The following is a 19,626-nucleotide window of genomic DNA, read 5'->3' on the forward strand; positions in this document are numbered from 1 at the left end:
GCATGGGCATATTTATACTGATCTAAAGGTGCCCTACCTACATCTTGTATGGCTATTCCCAGGCAGGAAGGGGAATAAGCTATGGGATAGCCAAACTTTGGCTCACCAGCCACATGTGGCTCTTTTACAGTTAAAGTGTGGGTCGCAGAATCTCCCATGTCCCCCCATTCTTCGCCTACCAGAAGTGGGGGAGTTCGGGGCTTCTGCCCTACAGTGGAGCTAGGGGCTCCTGTCATGGACGACTAGTGCCTGCTAAGGGGGTGAGGGCACAATTTAAAGGTTTGGGCTAAGGTTGCCAACTTTCTAATCGCACAAAAACCAACACCCTTGCCCTGCCCCTTCTCTGAGGTCCTGTCCCTCCCTCCCTCTGCAGCTCGCTCTCCCCTATCCTCACTCGCTTTCACCAGGCTGGGGCAGGGATTCAGATTGTGGCAGGGTGCAGGAGGCGGTACAGGGTGCGAGCTCTGGGAGTTTGAGTGTGGGAGGGGGCTCATGGCTGGGGCAGGGAGCTGGGATGCGGGAGGGGGTGAGGCGTGCAGGCTCTGGCCAGGCTTACCTTGAGAGGCTCCTGAAAGGAGCAGCACGTCTGGCTCCTAGGCTCAGGGGCAGCCAGGCAGCTGCTAGGAGGCAGAGGGACATGCCAATCACATACCAGGGCAGGTAGGGAGCCTGCTTAGCCCCGCCCACCGGACTTTTAGCAGCCTATTAAAATCTCCCGGATTGCTTTCAGCAGCCACCGACCGGGCGATCGAGGCCAATTCCGGTAGCAGGCCCATTGATGCACCAGTACAATTACAGTGGTGCAATTTGTGCATGTGGATGAGCCATTTCATCAAGTTCCTGGTCAGTAATCACTCACACATAGAATCATAGAATACCAGGGTTGGAAGGGACCTCAGGAGGTCATCTAGTCCAACCCCCTGCTCAAAGCAGGACCAATCCCCAATTTTTGCCCCAGATCCCAAATGGCCTCCTCAAGGATTGAACTCACAACCCTGGGTTTATCAGGCAAATGCTGAAACCACTGAGCTACCGCCCGGCCCCCTCTCCCACTGTACTCTGTCCTAGCCAAGGGGCACCGTGTCAGCCACTGCCCGGGGCACACTGCGGATCCCCACAGGGCTACGCTCCCCTGGGATTGCCAACCCTCCACGATTGTCCTGGAGTCTCCAGGCAGGAAAGACTAATGGCCATGGATTATGTCACGTGGTACAACCTCCCGGAATACTGGCAACCCAAACTGGCAACCCCGCGGCCTCCCGCGGGGCCAGGGTCGCTGTCCCCGAGAGCCAGCACCCCCTGCCCCCCGCGCGGGCAGGGCACGAGCGCAGCCCCCAGCCACGCTCACTGCGCCGGCGCAGACTCGCCTCGCCCCGCCTCTCGCGCCTGCGCCCCAGGCCGGAGGCGGAAAGAAGCGCCGCTTGGCTGCTGAGCGGTCCTCGGGGAGTGGTCGGGAGCTGCCGCCTAGCGCCTGCTGCCGGGAAGCCCCACCAGGAAATTCCCGGGGGCAGCTCCGGCTGGGACACCGCGGGCCTTACGCAAGCCCGGGCTGCCCCCTCCCCCCGGCTCCCAGAGCCCCGCGCGGGCTCCCAGCGACACAGCTCAGCCCGCCCCCCCTCGCCCCAGGGGCTCGCTCCGCTCCCTTCCCCCGCCCGGGGGTTCCCCTCCTCCCGCGCGGGGCTGCGGGCCCCGCCCCCCCGCGGCGGCCCCTCCCCGCTGGCGGTGCCGAGCAGCCCCTGGCCGCCTGGCTGGCCGATAAGAGGCGTGGGGGCCGGGCCCAGCCAGCGCCGAAAGGCTCGTATCTGCTCCCGGGCGGCGGCGAGGAGAAGGCTGAGGGGAGCGGCACTGACAGCACCGCGGCCCCTCGCCTGGCCCCGCGTGGATTTATATGCAGCTGGCGGGGTTCTGGGTCACCAGGGAGGAAGAGACGGGGCCGCGGGGTGATCCGCGCTCTCTTTCCCCCGCCATGTGCTCGGTGAACGAGGACAGCAGCACGGACCCGCTGGTAGCCCGGTGCAGGCAGCTGGAGGAGACCGTGGAGGCGCTGCACCTGGAGAACAAGAGCTTAAAGAGCAAAGTGCCCCGGTACAAAGCCCTCTGCAGCCTGTATCATGAGACCGGGCAGCAGCTGAAGCACCTTCAACTGCAGCTCTCCGCCAAGGAGGCGATGATCGGGGAGCTGAGGGCGAGCGTGGCCAAGTACCAGGCTGCCCAGCTGGGAGCAGCACAGGAAGAGGAGCAACAGCCGCCGCCAGCTGGGGGAAAGTTTGTTGGACCTGCTAAATCTCTAGTGGAAAGTTTAATAGATCAGGTTGGCCAAATGAAGCAGCAGCTTAAAGACAGCGAGAGAACTTCAGCGCAGAAGGTTGAAACTTTGACCCAGGTAAAAACACAGATGTACCAAAATAACATTTGTATTTATAGAGAAGAGTGCCTTCCCCTGGCAGTTCTTTGCAAAGGGCTGAGCTCGCTTCTCCAAAAAGTTGCACACTTGTGAGCCAGGACAGCATTTAACCCCACTTAATACGAAAAAGTGTTATTTTAAACTTTTTTTTTTTTTTTAAGAGAAGGGTAGTATTTTCAACCCTTAGTACCTAAAGCTAAATACCCTATTTGAAAGGGGCTTGGGTGCCATGATGATGTGTGGTATTAAAAAAAACAAACAAACAAACCTTAGTTTAGGTCACTAATTTAGATGCCTAAATATTGATTTAGGACCCTAACTTTAGATGCTCTAGAATGGAAAACTTTGTTTAGGTCACTTGTCCAAGCTGGTGAAGGGGCTTGGTTAGAGCCCAGAAGTCAAGTTTGCCAAACCCTCTGCAACCACTAGGTAACCTGTCCTCTTCAAATACTTTCAAGATAGCACTATTTATTATAACCAAGGTATAATCACTATGCACTTCAGGGCAGTGATTGAATTGTGGGAACATGTTAATTAAAAAGTAGTTGCAGAGACTATGAAATCTACATGGCATTTTTAAATGTAATCTAAATGGTATTTTTCATGCTATCAGGATGAGATTTACAGCTAGCACACTAGCTAGTATACATCTTTATATAATCTCACTAGTTTGCACAAGTAGAGTGGAAGAGATTATTGGAAAAGATGAGCTCAAATAAATTTTTAAATATTTTATTGCAAGCAATTATTTTTCACTCCATAACACAAATCCACAGTGCCAATATTTCTTGATTAAAAGGCATTCAAATGGGATTTTTTAGTTCTTCCCTTTTTCCCCTTTGTGTGTCTGCTTCTTGAACTGTTCATCAGCACATCTGTACACCAGACCTAGCATTTCAGTTGTAACCGTTGCAACTAGTTGGCAATTCGGGAGGGGGGGAAATCTCAATTTTCCTCCTTTCTAACTCTGGAAAAAGTGTTTTTACTGTTTGTTTATTGAAATTAAATTGTTTAAAATCTTTCTCTTTGTAATGAAGCAGTCTGGTGTCTATGAAGGGAGTTCCAAATGAGAAAATATTGGAAACTGAAACAAGTAGTCTTGTGACAAAGTAATGTCTTGACATAATGCGGGTACAAGAATGTTTCTCAAATGGAACAGGTCTCTTTAGACCAGTTCAGGCTTTGAGACTTGTAATAAAACATGATCTCACTGTTTTATACAGTGCGCAGCTTGGGATGTGTCTAGGTATTTACACCTCTGTCAGCACTCCGCTGCTTGACTACCTTGTGAGGCAGGTTGTTGAATGTCTTATGCCATAAACTACCCAGGAAGTGCAACACCAGCCAACAAAGCATAGCTAGAAGTAGTCTTTTGTTCTTCAAATGGATTTTTAAGCCTGTCAAATCCTTTTAAAACATTCAGTATCAGTATTGGGTTTGATATAGTGTGGGTTTGTTCTGAATCCCAAACAGTGTATCCTTTCCCTTAAGTGCTCAAAGGCACCAGTCTACAGTAAGTACATGGCAGCATTTCATTTTCTAATTACTGTAGTTAACATTTAAAATAAGCACTTTCTGCTGCAGCTTTAAAACTGCACTAGTCAATATAAGCTTTGATTTTAGAAATGAACATTTTAAACACAATTTATTATGAGGCTCTCCAGAGGTAACCCAGTGTCACTGTTGACAAGCTAAAGGTCAAGATAATGCCCTTATACAGGTTTTTACGCAGGGGGCTTGGAAACTTAGTTTATGCTCTGCTTTTCTATTGTATTCTTCCATTGGAGGACCAAGATTTGATCTCCTGAGGAACTAGCAGGGATATTGCATTACAACCTTCCCCACCCCTTCACCTCCAAAAAACGGGACAGATTTTGCAAGATGGACTGTGGCTTTTGCCTCCATAACCTCCCGTCTACCCTGGGATCCAGGGCAACTTGTGGGCATGTCTGTACTGTGTGTGGGAGTGAACCTCCCAGCCCAGGTCCACCGACTCATGGTAGCAGGGCTTGTGCTAGCACTTTAAAAATAGCTGCATAGAGGGCACTTTGAAGTTGTGGCTTGGGCTCTGAAATGAAGCCAAGCCCACACCACTCCCTAGGCTTCAGAGCCTGCCTTGCAACTTGAAAGCACTGTCTAGACAGCTGGTTTTTTTTTTTTTAGAGCACTAGCCTGATTTCCACCCCCATGGCCCACATCTGGGCTGGGAGGCTCACTCCTGCTTGCTCCAAAATACCATATAGACAAACTAAAAGACTCTGGGGGAGCTATGTTCCATCTGCTTTCTTTACAGCTGTTGTCCTCCAATCTCTTTCACCCCCTAACAGTTTAAATGGGAACATAGGAAGTTAGTGCTCACTGGGTCAGTGTTAATATACTCCAAATTTCATTTACAATTTGAGTACATGATGATGCCAGAGATTGGCAGCCGTCTAGACCCCAACAAATCCCAGTCCCATCAAACCATTCACAGAGGGGCTTCCATGTGTTAAGCGAGGTAATGTTACAGAGCTTCCAATTCCATGAAACTTTATTGGTACAACAAGATATACAAGCATTGCCAAAGTTAAGAAAATGCAGATCCCTCAGATATTTGTGAGGCAGATATAACCCACCCCAGGATAGAGTTACGCATTCTGTTTGGGGTTTGTTTCTCTGTCATTACTGTTTGTTCCTGATCAAGTTACTATGTAGAGTGATACTATCTTTGCTGTCTCTCAGGATCAGGCATGCTATTTGCTTTGATGAAATTTATGGTCCCTAATAGCTTAAGGAAATTATTTTCTGCCATCTTATAATTTGGGACACTGGAGTAGAAGAGCCAAACAGAGGTCTTTCATTGCACCCTAAAAGTGGTCAGGACACTACAAGCTGGCTATGCTGCCTGCATCAGAAGCTTAAGTTATAGTGCATAAAATTTCATCCTTGTATAAGTATGTTTTTGAGAAAGTGGGATAACTGCCCCAATTACATATTTTTAAAAAAGCCTGGAGTGATTGTCCTGAAATATCTAGTAAGAGGTTGGAAACAATCTGCAGTTGATAATGTATTGGCAAATCCTTTTCTGCATACCAACTATTTTCTGACCTAGGATATGTGCATAAGCATATGTTCATGAAAATGTAAAATGAGAACTGGAAAAGACATTGTAGACCAATGCCACATTCAAGAAATTTGATGAAAAATGACTTTATATGAGTGGCCTTGTTTAATGGTGGTAACATATGGTACTAATGACATTCCTGAAGAGTGGACTTAAGTTATTCTTAAACAATGATGAGAATTCACTTTTATAAACCTCTTGGCTTTTGAGTTCATTTTATGTTCTCAAATATATCAACTTTACCCCCAATATCTAGGAAGTGCAGAAGCTGAATCGGCAGCTAGAAGAAAAAGATAGAGATATACAGCAGATAATAAACCAGCCACAGTATGAAAGAGAGAGAGAAATCTTACGACTCCAGAGAAGCTTGGCAGAGAGAGAAAGAGTCCAGGCTACAAGTGAAGTACTATGTCGTTCACTCACCGATGAAACTCACCAACTTCAACGTAAATTGGCATCCACAGCAGAAATGTGTCAGCAGCTGGCAAAATGTCTAGAAGAAAAGAGAAAAGACAGAGGGTATTTGGAGGAACATATTCCTGTTGAAAGATCCAATCAGGTACACTTAATACATTTTCTGTCAGTGTGAATAATTTGGAGGGAGGGATGTTACATTGTAAGCAACTGTTAATGCAGTAGCTCTAAGTTATTTCTCACTTTTCCCAATCACTTCAGCTACAGTGAAGAGAAAAGGAGAATCTTCTCACAAAACCTTAACTGTTGGTATTCATTGAGAGATGGAAGCTGGTTTTGATCATGTCATGTACGTTTTGGCCATCCCTCATCTATCTCTAGTAGTCAGAGCCTCTTTTGGTAGGAGGTGCCATAAGCATTCTTTCCCAAAAGTATGATTATTATATATTTACACACTTATTGTTCAGTAAACCAGTGGAGGCTAGAACAGAGCACTAGAGGGTGCTGTGCTATTGGGGGTGACATCCCTTTGACAAGAGACAAAAATGAGGCCCTTCGGGTATGTCTATGCCAGGGGTTCTCAAACTTCCTTGCACCACAACCCACTTCTGATAACAAAAATTACTACAATGGGTGTGTGTGTGCAAAGCCCTGCCACCCAGGGCTGAAGCTGTAGGGCTTTGGCTTCAGTCCCGGGCAGTGGGACTTGGGCTTTGGCTTCAGCCCCAGGCCCCAGCAAGTCTAACGCCAGCCGTGGTGACCCCATTAAAATTGGATCGCAACCCACTTTGGGGTCCTGACCCAGAGTTTGAGAACCACTGGTCTGTGCAATTAAGCACCTGTGGCAGGCCCATGCCAGCTGACAGACTCATGGGGTGCACGCTAAAGGGCTGTTTGTTTGGGCTTGAGCTGGAGGCTGCAAGATGGAAGGATCTCAGAGCTCTAGAGGCCACTATTGCTTACTCTGCTCTGTGAGCCCAGGTCAGCTGCCACTGGCCAGCTGCAGGTGTCTAATCGCAGGGTAGATGTATCCTTGGACCACAAAAGTCAAGTTGGCTTAAATATCATCAGATTTTAAAAGAATTTGCATTTTTTTTTTCTGATTTGTTGAGCCTTAGTGTGTGTGATCATTTCCAATTCAAAATTCATCCCTGCACACACAATGTAAGCCTCACTCTTGCTGTTAGGTTATGGAAGAGGATTCCTCTCTCGGGGAAGGATTAAAACACTGGCCAGGGAACCAGGAAACGCATCCAATTCCTTGCTCTGTCAGACTTCTATGTGGCTGTGGACAGATTATTTCATTCGTGACTTTTATTTTCTACCTAAAGTGGAGATAATATAATTTCCCTGCCACAAAGCCTTGTTCAGGTAAATGCCTTAGTGTTTGGCAGGTGCTTAGATACTACGGTGATAGCCAAGAAATACCTACCAAGAATCCCCACCTCACTGATGGCTGTCTGACTTCAGTTTCATTGAAAGCCTTGGGAGATGGCAGTATTAAATAATGGTAAAAATTTGCAAGAGAAACCCTACTGTTCCCAAAATGAGGAACTACTTAAACAACAACTGTTGTTTCATGACAGTATCATGAGTTGGCAACTCTTGATAATTTTAAGGTATTATAACCCCCATAAGAAATAGGGTATTAAAACCAGATACTGTGGTGACATTCCGTTAATTTTGTTCATGAAGATTCTTCTTGAAGTTTAAAGCAGATGAAAGTAGTGCTCATTTCTTGTCCTGAGCTGCTGTTACTGGATCTTTTAAAAGAGCTGCGAGTTTCAGTGATCCCTGTGCAGAGTTTAAATTTGTAAAGTGCATTGGGAGCCTTTGGGATGAAAGATGCTCTAGTTATGTAAAATATTACTGCGTGAATAGACAGAGGCTGACTTAGATAGAAAGAAAAGCAGATTGTTTAATGGGACTTGAAATTTTCAGCAATGTGATGTTTTATGTGTAACTGAAATATCCATCTCCTAAGTAATAATTTTTTTTTCAGTCTAATAACTAGCTTACCTTGTACAGTGGGGACTTCCCTGTCAAAGAGAAATTCAGATATGATTCCTAGTTCATTCTAGGGAATTTTTTTTCAAAAATGCATTATTACTCATGTACTTTGGGTTTTTGGGGTTTTTTTTGAACAGATGACATTTCTTAAAGTCCAAAGGCATGTAATTAAATCAAAAGTTTAAAACTTCTGGTCAAAAATGTATCAAGCAGCTTTATTATTTTTTGTTCTCATTTGCTTAAAGTCATAGCAAGCCAAAGTGAATGAGTGTTTGTGGCTGCTGGTTTTTCAGGTGGGCTATTCTCCCTTACATTAAAGCAAATTTAATTTCTTTGCTTAAAAAATGTTTACCAACAACTGATCTTACAATGAGCTAATCTAAAAACATGTTTGAATAGCTTAGGGAAGAAAAATGGAGGATGTTTGTGCTATTTTTAAAATAAAGCTGTGAATGTCTTCCAGGTTTGTGCGGTTTTTTTAATCAAAGTAACACTTACTTTGTCTGACAGCTACAATTTTCAGAGAATAAAACTTCACTCCAAACAATTATTTGCCAGCTACAGGAGGAAAATCTGAAGTTACAACAAAAAGTGTTTCATGTAAGTACATTTTTTAGTTTGTAGAATAGGATTTGATTATACATTTTCAACTACAGTAAATTCCCACTAACAAACCCTAATTTAATTTAACCCTAATGGTAACTTTATGCAGACCCTGAATAGTCTCAATAAAAAATATTAGCTAGCATGTAATCTTTGTTCCCTTGGCAAATACAAATCCTCAATACATAGTCTAGCTGCCCCATTGACTCAAAGAAATTGTGTCAGAATGCAAGGTGTTTAAGAATTCTGTTTCTGCCCTAACACCACACTAACACCACTCACCTTAATCCTTCTCTGAAAGTTTTTGCTTGCAACACTTTATTTTAAGGTGTATATTTTTATTTTTGACTTTTTTCTGGTGCTTTCTCAGGTGGAAGACTTAAATACAAAATGGCAGGCATATGATGCTAGTAGAGAGGAATATGTGAAACGACTCCACCTGCAGCTGAAAGAACTGAAGTCTCAACCCGAACAACAGCAAGGCATTACACCACTGAAAAGAAATTCAGAGCTGATGCAGAAGGAGATTTCTCGGTTGAACAAATTACTGGAAGAAAAAATGAATGAATGCATTAAAGTAAAGCGAGAGTTAGAGGATGCGAAGAAGGCTAGAGATGGAGATAGTGAACTTGTACAAATGCTGGAGCAACAGGTCATTAAATCTACTCTTCAATCAGAATTGCTTGATTTAGGAATTAAGATTTTCTCAGAAAAAGATGGGAAAACAAGTTCACTGAATTTTTCACTTTTTTTAACAGTTGATTTTTCTGATTTGGCACTTGGACATAGGGTGGCTGTACAGATTGCAAAGGTGGCAACAGTACAAAGGGGCGCACACACAAGTTCAAGTAGAATGCAGAACTGGAGGAATTCTGTGATAGCTTTATTTTCCTCCAACACAAAATATCAGTATTTTTGTAAATTCCATATATCTAGTTAAGTGCAGACATACTGTAGAAAAGAATACCTGCATTCTGAGCCAATGTTACGGAGTATTAATTTAAATATTAGAGATGGGAGAATCTATAATTCTTTTACCAGCTATGACCTCTGCTACCTCACCACTCTCAGTAAATGGCTAAAATATTTAAATGATTCATTTTCAGGTCCTTGTTTACAAGGATGATTTCACATCTGAAAGAGCAGATCGAGAGCGTGCACAAAGTAAGATACAGGAACTTCAGGCAGAAGTTTCATGTCTACAGCACCAGCTAATCAGGAGACAGGTAAAGAAATCTAGAAAGGCAAGATATTAAACCAAGTTGTTTTCATTAATAAGGGAAACTCAAGCTGAAAATCAGACGCACCCCAAGGAAACAAGAATAACTCCAAAACATACCAATAAATCATGGACAGTTTTGTTCAATATCTTAAATTCAGAGGTGTCAAAGTTGTAACTGCTAAAAATCCCATACCTGTATTTCAGAACTTCAGTTCTAGAGGAATTAGGAGTTGTCTTCTGTTTATATAACGCTTCCTATTAGTCCCAGTGTCCCTTCTGTGTTGAATCAGCAGAACTGGAAATAGTATTTCTTCTCATGGATTTAGACACTGTACCAGTTCAGTACAAACAGGGAATAGGTGGAACTCGCTTGTTTTTTAATTTCAGTTATTGTTGCACATGCTATACTTGACTCCCAATCACTTATTTTATGTAGGTTTTATGATTGTTTGGAACTTAATCAACTTTCAGTTGCTGGCTCTGATTGCTTTGAGTTTCAGCTAAAAATCTTTATGTGAAGTATGCATTGGCTTTGGTCCGCCTTATCAAAATGTCATTACTAGCATTTTAGATTAACCCTTTTGGGCTCAAAATTGGATTTTTGATACTGATTTTTTTTAAATGATTTTAATTTCCTAGGAATCAAGAGAGACAGCTGGTCATGTTAGAGTTCACACTGGGAACCAAAATCATCGTGTGTATGTACAGACAAATGTTGAACATCTACTGGGCAACAGCCAAGTCCAGTCAGGCGTGAGGAGAACAGGTTCACAATCTGAACAAGCTGCTACACGCACAGACAGTGGGAGTTCAGGATCAGAGAGAAGAGGACAGGGTGAACTTCAGTGCCCTCATTGCATGAGGTTCTTCAATGATGAACTCAGTGATGAATTTCTCAGACATGTTGCTGAATGTTGTCAATAATCTGACCTGAGAAGTGCAATCAAATATCAAATCAACCACTACTTGATACTGAGAAAACAGCACTTTGAGATGTATACTACAGTACCAATTAATGTTGGTTATATTTTTAATATTTATCATCCAGTTTGGATGTTTGGACTGACTTATCTAAGCATAAATTCAGTGTTTAGTTTCAGCATTGAATCTCTCTAATTTGAGGACATCTTACTGAAAAGTTAATTTGTTACTAATCTACAATAAGTAAGGGCAAAAAAAATGAAGTAATTCATTTTAAATGGCCATAATGTGGGATGTTAGGAACCAACAGGATAAGAAACGTCTACCTCTTACTTCATTCCACCATCTGTTGGACTGCACAAGAGACTTCAACATAAATCCAGCCATTTTGCAAAGAATGGAAATATACAAATTAACACTCCAACAAATGTGAGTGTAACAAATGCAAATCTGCTACAAGCCAAAAGTTCTGAAGAGCACAAAAGTTGTGGATGGGCTCAGAGCACAGACAGATTTACAAGCAAAAGTCTATGATTCTCTATAAATATTCAGATTGCCACAAGTACAGAGATTGTAACTGGATTTGAAATTTGTATACCTTCCTTTTCATAGATATAGCCATATAGAGAAGAGTGGCAAAAGTGGTAAGGTAGGAGGAAAAAAGCTTCACTGTGCTGTCTCTGGGGTACAGTTGAATAGAGGCATCTCATTTGCCACTACTTTGAGTCTTAGAATGAAATCAGTCATGTCTGTCTGACAGAGCTTTTGTAAATCACTTGCATTGAATGTGAGGAAAATGTTAAGATACTAGTTACTCTGATCAAAACCCTCTTTTTGCACTGAAACACATTGCATGGGGATTATATTTATTTTTTTCTTCTGTGCTAGAAAGTGACTGTACATATGTGAATACAGAATGTATACAAATTTAAAATTTGTCAGTTATTTTTATAATAAAATGGTATAGCTGCTTTATGGGGTTAGTAATATTTCAGTGAAAAAAAGAGTCTAAATGCAGCTGGACTCAATTTGTGGCTGACTGTTACAGCTTCAAATAAGAGTTGCCACATTACTTTAGACATAAGCTGCTGTTACATGAAATAGATTCCTTATCACATACTATTTTCAAATAGTAAGTGTTAAGTTATTGCACTGAGAGGAAGGATGAGCCTGGGGTTAAGGTGCTAGTTTGGGAACTAGGTTATCTCCCAAGTTCAATTCCTGCCATGCCACAGACTGAGGAACTTGCACAAGTTACTTACCCCCTCTGTGCTTCAGCTTCCCATCTGTAAAAGAGGGAAAATAGCACTTCCCTACCTCACAGGGCTCTTGAGAATAAATAGTAAAGAATGTGAGGTGCTCAACTACTGTGGCAATGGGGCCATATAAGTACCTAACAAGATACATACAGCTCGGGCTTGGAAAAAAATGTACCTCACCATGACAAGTCTGGAGTCTAAGTGAAGTGGGTAGGTGAAAAATCCTGCACCACCATGCTGTCTCTAAATTAAAGGAACAACATTCTGTACTGTATAGTGTACACTTTGCATATCACTTCATTCCTCCCTTTTCATCCCCATTTCCTTTAACAAGTCAGGGTCCAGCTTTTCTGACATTCTTATCCCCCTGGTCCTGTCTCTCTCCTTCCCCCCCCCATCCTGTTAACTGCTGTCATGTGCCCATTGCAGCACTTGGAAATACTAGGTATCTCCTAAGTAGACAACTAGTGATAAGAGACTGAAGGGAAGGAGACACTGTCCACATGAGATGCTGTTGCAGGGCCCCTCTGTCACTACCCAGTCAAACACACACTGGGCTGTTTCTTTCACCAAGGTGTGTATTTATTCTCTTACATAGTAATACCATGCGCTGTGGGCTTACAGAAAGCACAGGTTTCCCTGCAGCCCTCGCTCCTCAGCCTGGGCTTACCCTGTGAGCTTCCGACTGAGCTGCCCTTACTTCTTGTTTCCTCCCCTTATATTCTCCCAATTACCTTGTTAGACCAGTGATTGCCCCCCAGGTGCTCACAATCCTTCCAAAAGAAAGTGTATAATTGGCCTCAGCTAGGCCTGCAGCCTTCCTCAGGCTGCTGCAATGGCAGTGATTGTTAAATGAAAATATTTATAGACTAATAGGTCAGTCTACAACTGTAAACTTATTCAAATGAAAAGTTTTATTTGGAGATCAGAGATATGAGTTTAAGAAAACAATACATGTTTTGAGTTCTGTTTTAGTTCTGCAGCAAACCACATTGAATTAAATTGATCAAAGCATAAATCTACCAAATACTTTTTTCCTGTCCTTCCATCCACCAAAATAAACCCTGATATTTATCAAGAAAAATTAATATTTTTTCCACCAATTTTCACCTCTTATTACTACCCTACCACCAATAAATTCCCAGGAAAAATTAACTAAAATAAAAACAGAAAACAAAGGGCCCTAGGCATAGGTCATTGCACCAGTCACTTCCGACAGGTCTACCTGAATTGTCTCTCTAGGGCCACAATTTCAAGATCGCTCTCCTCCTCTGACTTACCTTGCCCCTGGTTTGGGACTGGCAGGGTGGGTTTGCCCATGAAGGCTTCCATGTCAGGACCCTCCTTTTTCTCTCCCTCTCCTTCCAACTGGTTCTTTACCATGTGTCTTGTCCAGGGATTATTTCTCCTGGGCATCAGTTGAGCTTCCATCTTCCTTATCCTTTAGGTATCCCTGCTCCATCATTCCCTGCTTCACTGCTGGTTGCATTTTTCTCTCCCTCCCCCATAAGTCCTCCAGTGTGTCACCTCTTTCTGAGCTTGTTTTCTTATGTCTAGGGTTGTCACACACTGGACCTGGAGCACTCCCTGGAAAGCCTATGGACAGCATGAGCTTTTCACACAGACCCTACTGTCTACCCTTTTTACATAGGGGAATGGGGTCCAGTCAGTTCCTAACATTACTGGGTAGGGCAATGTCTTTACTACCACTACTTGCTGCCATCTAAACGTCCCTTCTACTTCCAAGGGGATAATGGTCACAGTTTAAGTGATCTTTTCCCCATGTATATAACAGATCATTATCACTGCTCCCTTCTGTCACCACTGCAGCCTAACCAAGGCGCTCTGTACAAGGGAACAGCTGCCACTGAATCTTCAACGCTCCTTGTCATTCTTCAGCCTCTAATCCGAATCGTCCTGATCCCTGGTCCCCCTTTTACATCTGTCCACCTAGAGAACTCTCTGTACCCACAGTTCATGTAAGGGCAGTTTCTTCATGTGTCCTTTGCCCAGGAACAGGTACCAGACTAGAGCTGGGGCACCCTTGTTTGGCCCCCCATAATATTAGGCTTTGCTGCATAAGGGTCTTCAACCTTCTTTCCCTCACCCTTGGTCATCGGGGTATGGAGCTCTTGCTGTGGCAAGTCCACCTCCACGTACTCCTCTGTTAATTTCACTGCTGCCTCTAACAATTTTGGCTAGTGCCTCCATTAGGGTTCCTTCCCCACTTTGAACTTTAGGGTACAGATGTGGGGACCCGCATGAAAGACCCCCCTAAGCTTATTTCTACCAGTTTAGGTTAAAACTTCCCCAAGGCACAAAGTCTTGGCCCTTGGATTAGGTAAACGTTGCCACCACCAAGTGATTTAATAAATAACCAGGGAAAGGACTACTTGGAGTTCTTATTTCCCCAAAATATCCCCCCAAGCCCTTACAACCCCTTTTCTGGGGAGGCTTGAGAATAAACGAGATGAACACAAACCAGCCTTGGATTTTTAAGACCCAAAAACCCCAGAGTCTTAAAAAACAGAACTTTATTAGAAGAACAAAAAAAGATAAGAACAACTCTAAGATCAGAATGGAAGATAATCTTACAGGCAGTCAGATTCAAAACATAGAGAATCCCTCTAGGCAAAAGTTACAAAAAGACACAAAAACAGGAATATACATTCCATTCAGCACAGCTTATTTTATCCGCCATTTAAACAAAACAGAATCTAACGCATATCTAGCTAGATTACTTACTAAGTTCTAAGACTCCATTCCTGTTCTGTTCCCAGCAAAAGCCTCACACAGACAGAGAGAGCCTTTGTTTCTCCAGCTTTGAAAGTATCTTGTCTCCTCATTGGTCATTTTGGTCAGGTGCCAGCGAGGTTATCCTAGCTTCTTAACCCTTTACAGGTGAAAGGGTTTTTCCTCTGGCCAGCAGGGATTTTAAAGGTGTTTACCCTTCCCTTTATATTGATGACACGCCCCCCAAATCACAGATAGGGTGAAACGCTGGCTGTGATTTCTTCCTGGAGCTCTAGGAGAAAACAGAGTTAATAAGACACATGCACCTCTAAATATACTACGAAGTACATAAAGACTAACAATATTTTCCACATCTCAAGGACGATTTTAACCAGTTGATTCTGGGAAACTTTCATGGGAGAGTGCATCAGCCACTTTGTTAGAAGCTCCTGAGATGTGTTGGATGTCGAAATCAAAATCTTGGAGAGCTAAACTCCACCAAATAAGTCTTTTGTTATTTCCCGTGGCGGTATGAAGCCACTGTAGCGCAGCATGGTCGGTTTGCAGGTGGAAACGCTGTCCCCAAACATATGGGTGTAGCTTTTCCAGAGCGTAGACAGTGGCGTAACATTCTTTTTCACTGACTGACCAGTTGCTTTCCCTCTCAGACAGCTTCTTGCTGAGAAACACTACAGGGTGGAATTCTTGATCCGGTCCTTCCTGTATTAAAACTGCTCCCACACCACGCTCGGATGCATCTGTGGTTACTAGGAACAGTTTGTCAAAGTCTGGGGCCCTTAGTACAGGGTCAGACATGAGTGTTGCTTTAAGCTTGTTAAAGGCCTTCTGACACTCTTCGGTCCACTGAATGGCATTTGGCTGTTTCTTTTTGGTTAGGTCTGTCAGTGGGGCGGCGATTTGGCTGTATTGTGGTACAAATTGCCTGTAATAACCGGCCAAGCCTAGGAAGGATTGAACCTGTTTCTTTGACTTTGGGACAGGCCATTTTTGGATAGCATCCTCTTTGGCCTGTAGGGGGTTGATAGTTCCTTGACCCACCTGGTGTCCAAGGTAAGTCATTCTGTTTAGGCCTATTTGACACTTCTTAGCCTTAACAGTTAGTCCTGCCTCCCTTATGCGCTCAAAGACTTTTAGTAGATGTTGCAGGTGTTCTGCCCAGGAATCCGAAAATATGGCCACATCGTCAAGATAGGCGACTGCATATTCTCCTAATCCCGCTAGGAGACCATCTACAAGTCTTTGGAAAGTGGCGGGTGCATTCCGCAGCCCGAAAGGGAGTACATTAAATTCATACAGCCAGAGATGTGTGGTGAAGGCTGACCTTTCCTTGGCGGATTCATCAAGCGGTACCTGCCAGTACCCCTTGGTTAAGTCCAAGGTAGAGATGAACTGGGCCTGTCCCAGTTTCTCTAACAGATCATCTGTGCGTGGCATTGGATAGTTGTCTGGGCGAGTTACAGCATTTAGCTTATGGTAGTCCACGCAAAAATGTATCTCCCCATCTGGTTTGGGAACTAGAACCACTGGAGATGCCCATGCACTGCCAGAGGGTTGGATTACACCCATCTGTAACACATCCTGGATCTCCTGTTCTATAGCAGTTTTAGCTTGAGGAGACACCCGGTAAGGTTGGACTTTAATTGGGTGAGCATTACCTGTGTCAATGGAGTGGTATGCCCATTCAGTCAGTCCTGGGGTGGCTGAGAACGTCGGCACGTAGCTAGTGCACAGCTCCTTGATCTGCTGTTGCTGCATATGCCCAAGGGTCATGGAGAGGTTCACCTCTTCCACACCACCAGCACTTTTCCCTTTGTAGTAGACACCTTCAGGCCACTCAGCGTCATCTCCTCCCTGGGTTGTAAACTGACAAACCTTTAATTCTCTGGAATAAAGGGCTTTAGAGAATTAATATGGTACACCTTAGGCTTTCGGTTGGAGGTGGGGAATGCTACGAGATAATTAACAGCTCCCAGGCGCTCCTGGACCATGAATGGCCCTTCCCATGACGCTTCCATTTTATGGGCCTGGAGCGCCTTTAAGACCATGACCTGGTTCCCTACTTTGAAGGAACGCTCTCTGGCATGTTTATCATACCAGGCTTTTTGAGCATCTTTTATGTTTTCTTTAGCAAGGGCTAGAGAGGTTCGGAGGGTGTTTTGTAGGTTGGTTACAAAGTCCAGAATGTTAGTTCCTGGAGAAGGTGTAAATCCCTCCCATTGCTGCTTCACCAACTGTAATGGCCCCTTAACCTCGTGGCCATATACAAGTTCAAATGGGGAAAACCCTAAACTGGGACGTGGTACAGCTCTGTAGGCAAAGAGCAACCTGCTGCAACACTAGGTCCCAATCACTGGAGTGCTCATTTACGAATTTACGTATCATGGCCCCCAAAATTCCATTAAACTTCTCCACCATGCCATTTGTTTGATGGTGGTAAGGAGTGGCGACCAAGTGATTTACCCCATGAGCTTCCCAAAGGCTTTCCATAGTTCCTGCTAGGAAATTAGTTCCTGCATCTGTGAGGATGTCAGAGGGCCAACCTACCCTGGCAAAAAAAATGTCTGCAGGTGCCTGGCACACACTTTTAGCCCTGGTGTTGCTTAGAGCTACTGCTTCCGGCCATCGGGTGGCAAAATCCATGAAAGTCAGTATTTACTGCTTTCCTCTGGGTGTCTTTTTCAGAAAAGGACCCAGAATATCCACAGCTACTCGTTGAAATGGAACTTCAATGATGGGGAGTGGCTGGAGAGGGGCTTTGACCTGGTCTTGGGGTTTTCCCACTCTTTGGCATACCTCACAAGACTGGACATAGGTAGAAACATCCTTGCCCATTCCCTCCCAGTGGAATGACCTCCGCAAATGGTCTTTGGTCCTGTTCACCCCAGCATGGCCACTAGGATGATCGTGGGCCAAGCTCAAGAGCTTGACCCGGTACTTAGTTGGAACTACCAACTGCCTCTAAGGATGCCAGTCTTCCTGGTGTCCACCAGAAAGAGTTTCCTTGTATAAAAGTCCTCTTTCTACAACAAACCTGGATCGATTAGAAGAGCTGAGAGGCGGTGGGTTGATCCAGGCTGCCGTCCAATCTCTCTGGAGGCTTTCATCTGCTTCCTGTTCGGTCTGGAACTGTTCCCTTGATGCTGGAGACATCAGTTCCTCATTGGATTGTGGACCTAGGCTTGGTCCCTCTGGAAGCGATGTAGGTGATGGGGCTGTTTCCATTGACTGTGAACCGCTCTCCACTGGGGCACTATGTTGGGGTTCAGACTCTGGCTGAGCCTCTTGTGTAGGGTTATCGGCTGCTGCCCGTTCCGGTTCTGGGACTGGCTCTGTCTGGGTCTCTGGGACGGGATCCACTACTGCCATTGCAGATGTTGGCATGGGGTCTGGGTCCATCACCTCTGACTGGCTCCTGGTAGAAGTTTCCAGAACAGAACTAGGCATGATGGCTTGTTTAGCTTGGCTGCGGGTGACCATTCCCACCCTCTTGGCTAGCTTCACATGATTGGCCAAGTCTTCCCCCAACAGCATGGGGATGGGATAATCATCATAGACTGCAAAAGTCCACATTCCTGACCAGCCCTTGTACTGGACAGGCAACTTGGCTGTAGGCAAATTGAAAGAGTTTGACTTGAAGGGTTGAATCGTCACTTGGATCTCTGGGTCGATTAAATTAGGGTCCACTAAGGAAGCATGGATAGCCGACACTTGTGCTCCCATGTCCCTCCATGCGGTGACCTTCTTCAAGCCCACACTCACAGTTTCCCTCCGCTCCAAGAGTATCTGAGAGGTATCTGGACCTAAGGACCTCTGGGGTGATTCCGGTGCAATGAACTGTAATCTGTTGGGGTTCTTGGGGCAGTTGGCCTTTACATGCCCCGTCTCATTACATTTAAAACATCGTCCAGCTGACGGGTCACTGGGGCGAGGTGGGTTGCTGGAGGACGGTGTGGCGGGACAATAAGGTGGCTGGAGGGTTCCTTCGGGGGTAGTTGGGGCCTTGGGCTGCCCCCGGTAGTAGGGTGTGGTCTAAGGTTGTCCCTTCTGGTATCTGGTCCAACTGCGACCAGTTTTTTCTTTTCTGCCACCTCCACCCATTTGGCTCCAATCTCCCCCGCCTCGATTACTGTTTTGGGCTTCCCATCTAGGATGTATCTTTCTATTTCCTCAGGAACACCCTCTAAGAACTGCTCCATTTGCATTAGGAAGGGCAAATCTTCTGGAGATTTAACACTTGCTCCTAATATCCAGGCATCCCAATTTTTCACAATGTGGTAGGCATGTCAGGTAAATGACATGTCTGGTTTCCACCTTAGGGCTCTGAACCGCCAACGGGAATGCTCAGGTGTTAGCCCCATTCTGACTCTCGCCTTGGTTTTAAACAGTTCATATTTGTTCATGTGTTCCTTAGGCATTTCAGCTGCCACCTCAGCTAAAGGTCCACTGACCTGCGGCCTCAGCTCTACCATGTATTGGTCTCTAGAGATGCTGTACCCAAGGCAGGCCCTTTCAAAGTTTTCTAAGAAGGGCTCAGTATCATCACCTGCCTTGTAGGTGGGGAACTTTCTGGGATGGGAAGTGGTACCTGGAGAAGGATTGCTAGGGTTTGTTGGTATATTCTGCTGAGCCTTTGCCTTCTCCTCCAGTTCTTTGTCCCTTGCCTCCATAGCTCTCCTGGGGGCAGCCTCTTGGTTCTTTTCTGCCTCCATAGCTCTCCTGGGGGCAGCCTCTTGGTTCTTTTCTACCTCCATAGCTCTCCTGGGGGCAGCCTCTTGGTTCTTTTCTACCTCCATAGCTCTCCTGTGGGCAGCCTCTTGGTTTTTTCGCTGCCTCCATTTCTTTGTCCTTTGCCTCCATAGCTCTCCTGTGGGCAGCTTCTAGGGCTTTTTCTGCCTCCAGTCTGGTTAACTCCAATTTGCGTTGTGTCTTGGTTTCT

General features: G+C 44.9%; 1 protein-coding gene across 1 annotated transcript; it reads left to right on the top strand.

The window, feature by feature from the left end:
- The first annotated feature begins 1,759 nt into the window (after window positions 1–1,759).
- On the top strand, window positions 1,760–11,601 carry TNIP2 (TNFAIP3 interacting protein 2). Its single transcript, XM_074950159.1, has 6 exons — window positions 1,760–2,383; window positions 5,764–6,066; window positions 8,442–8,531; window positions 8,905–9,186; window positions 9,641–9,760; window positions 10,396–11,601. Exons 1-6 carry the CDS (start codon window positions 1,889–1,891, stop codon window positions 10,678–10,680), a joined length of 1,575 nt encoding a protein of 524 aa, XP_074806260.1. The 5' UTR covers window positions 1,760–1,888; the 3' UTR covers window positions 10,681–11,601.
- The last annotated feature ends 8,025 nt before the right edge of the window (window positions 11,602–19,626 follow it).

Source organism: Natator depressus, chromosome 4 (assembly GCF_965152275.1).
Source record: "Natator depressus isolate rNatDep1 chromosome 4, rNatDep2.hap1, whole genome shotgun sequence".
NCBI classification, from domain to species: domain Eukaryota; kingdom Metazoa; phylum Chordata; order Testudines; family Cheloniidae; genus Natator; species Natator depressus.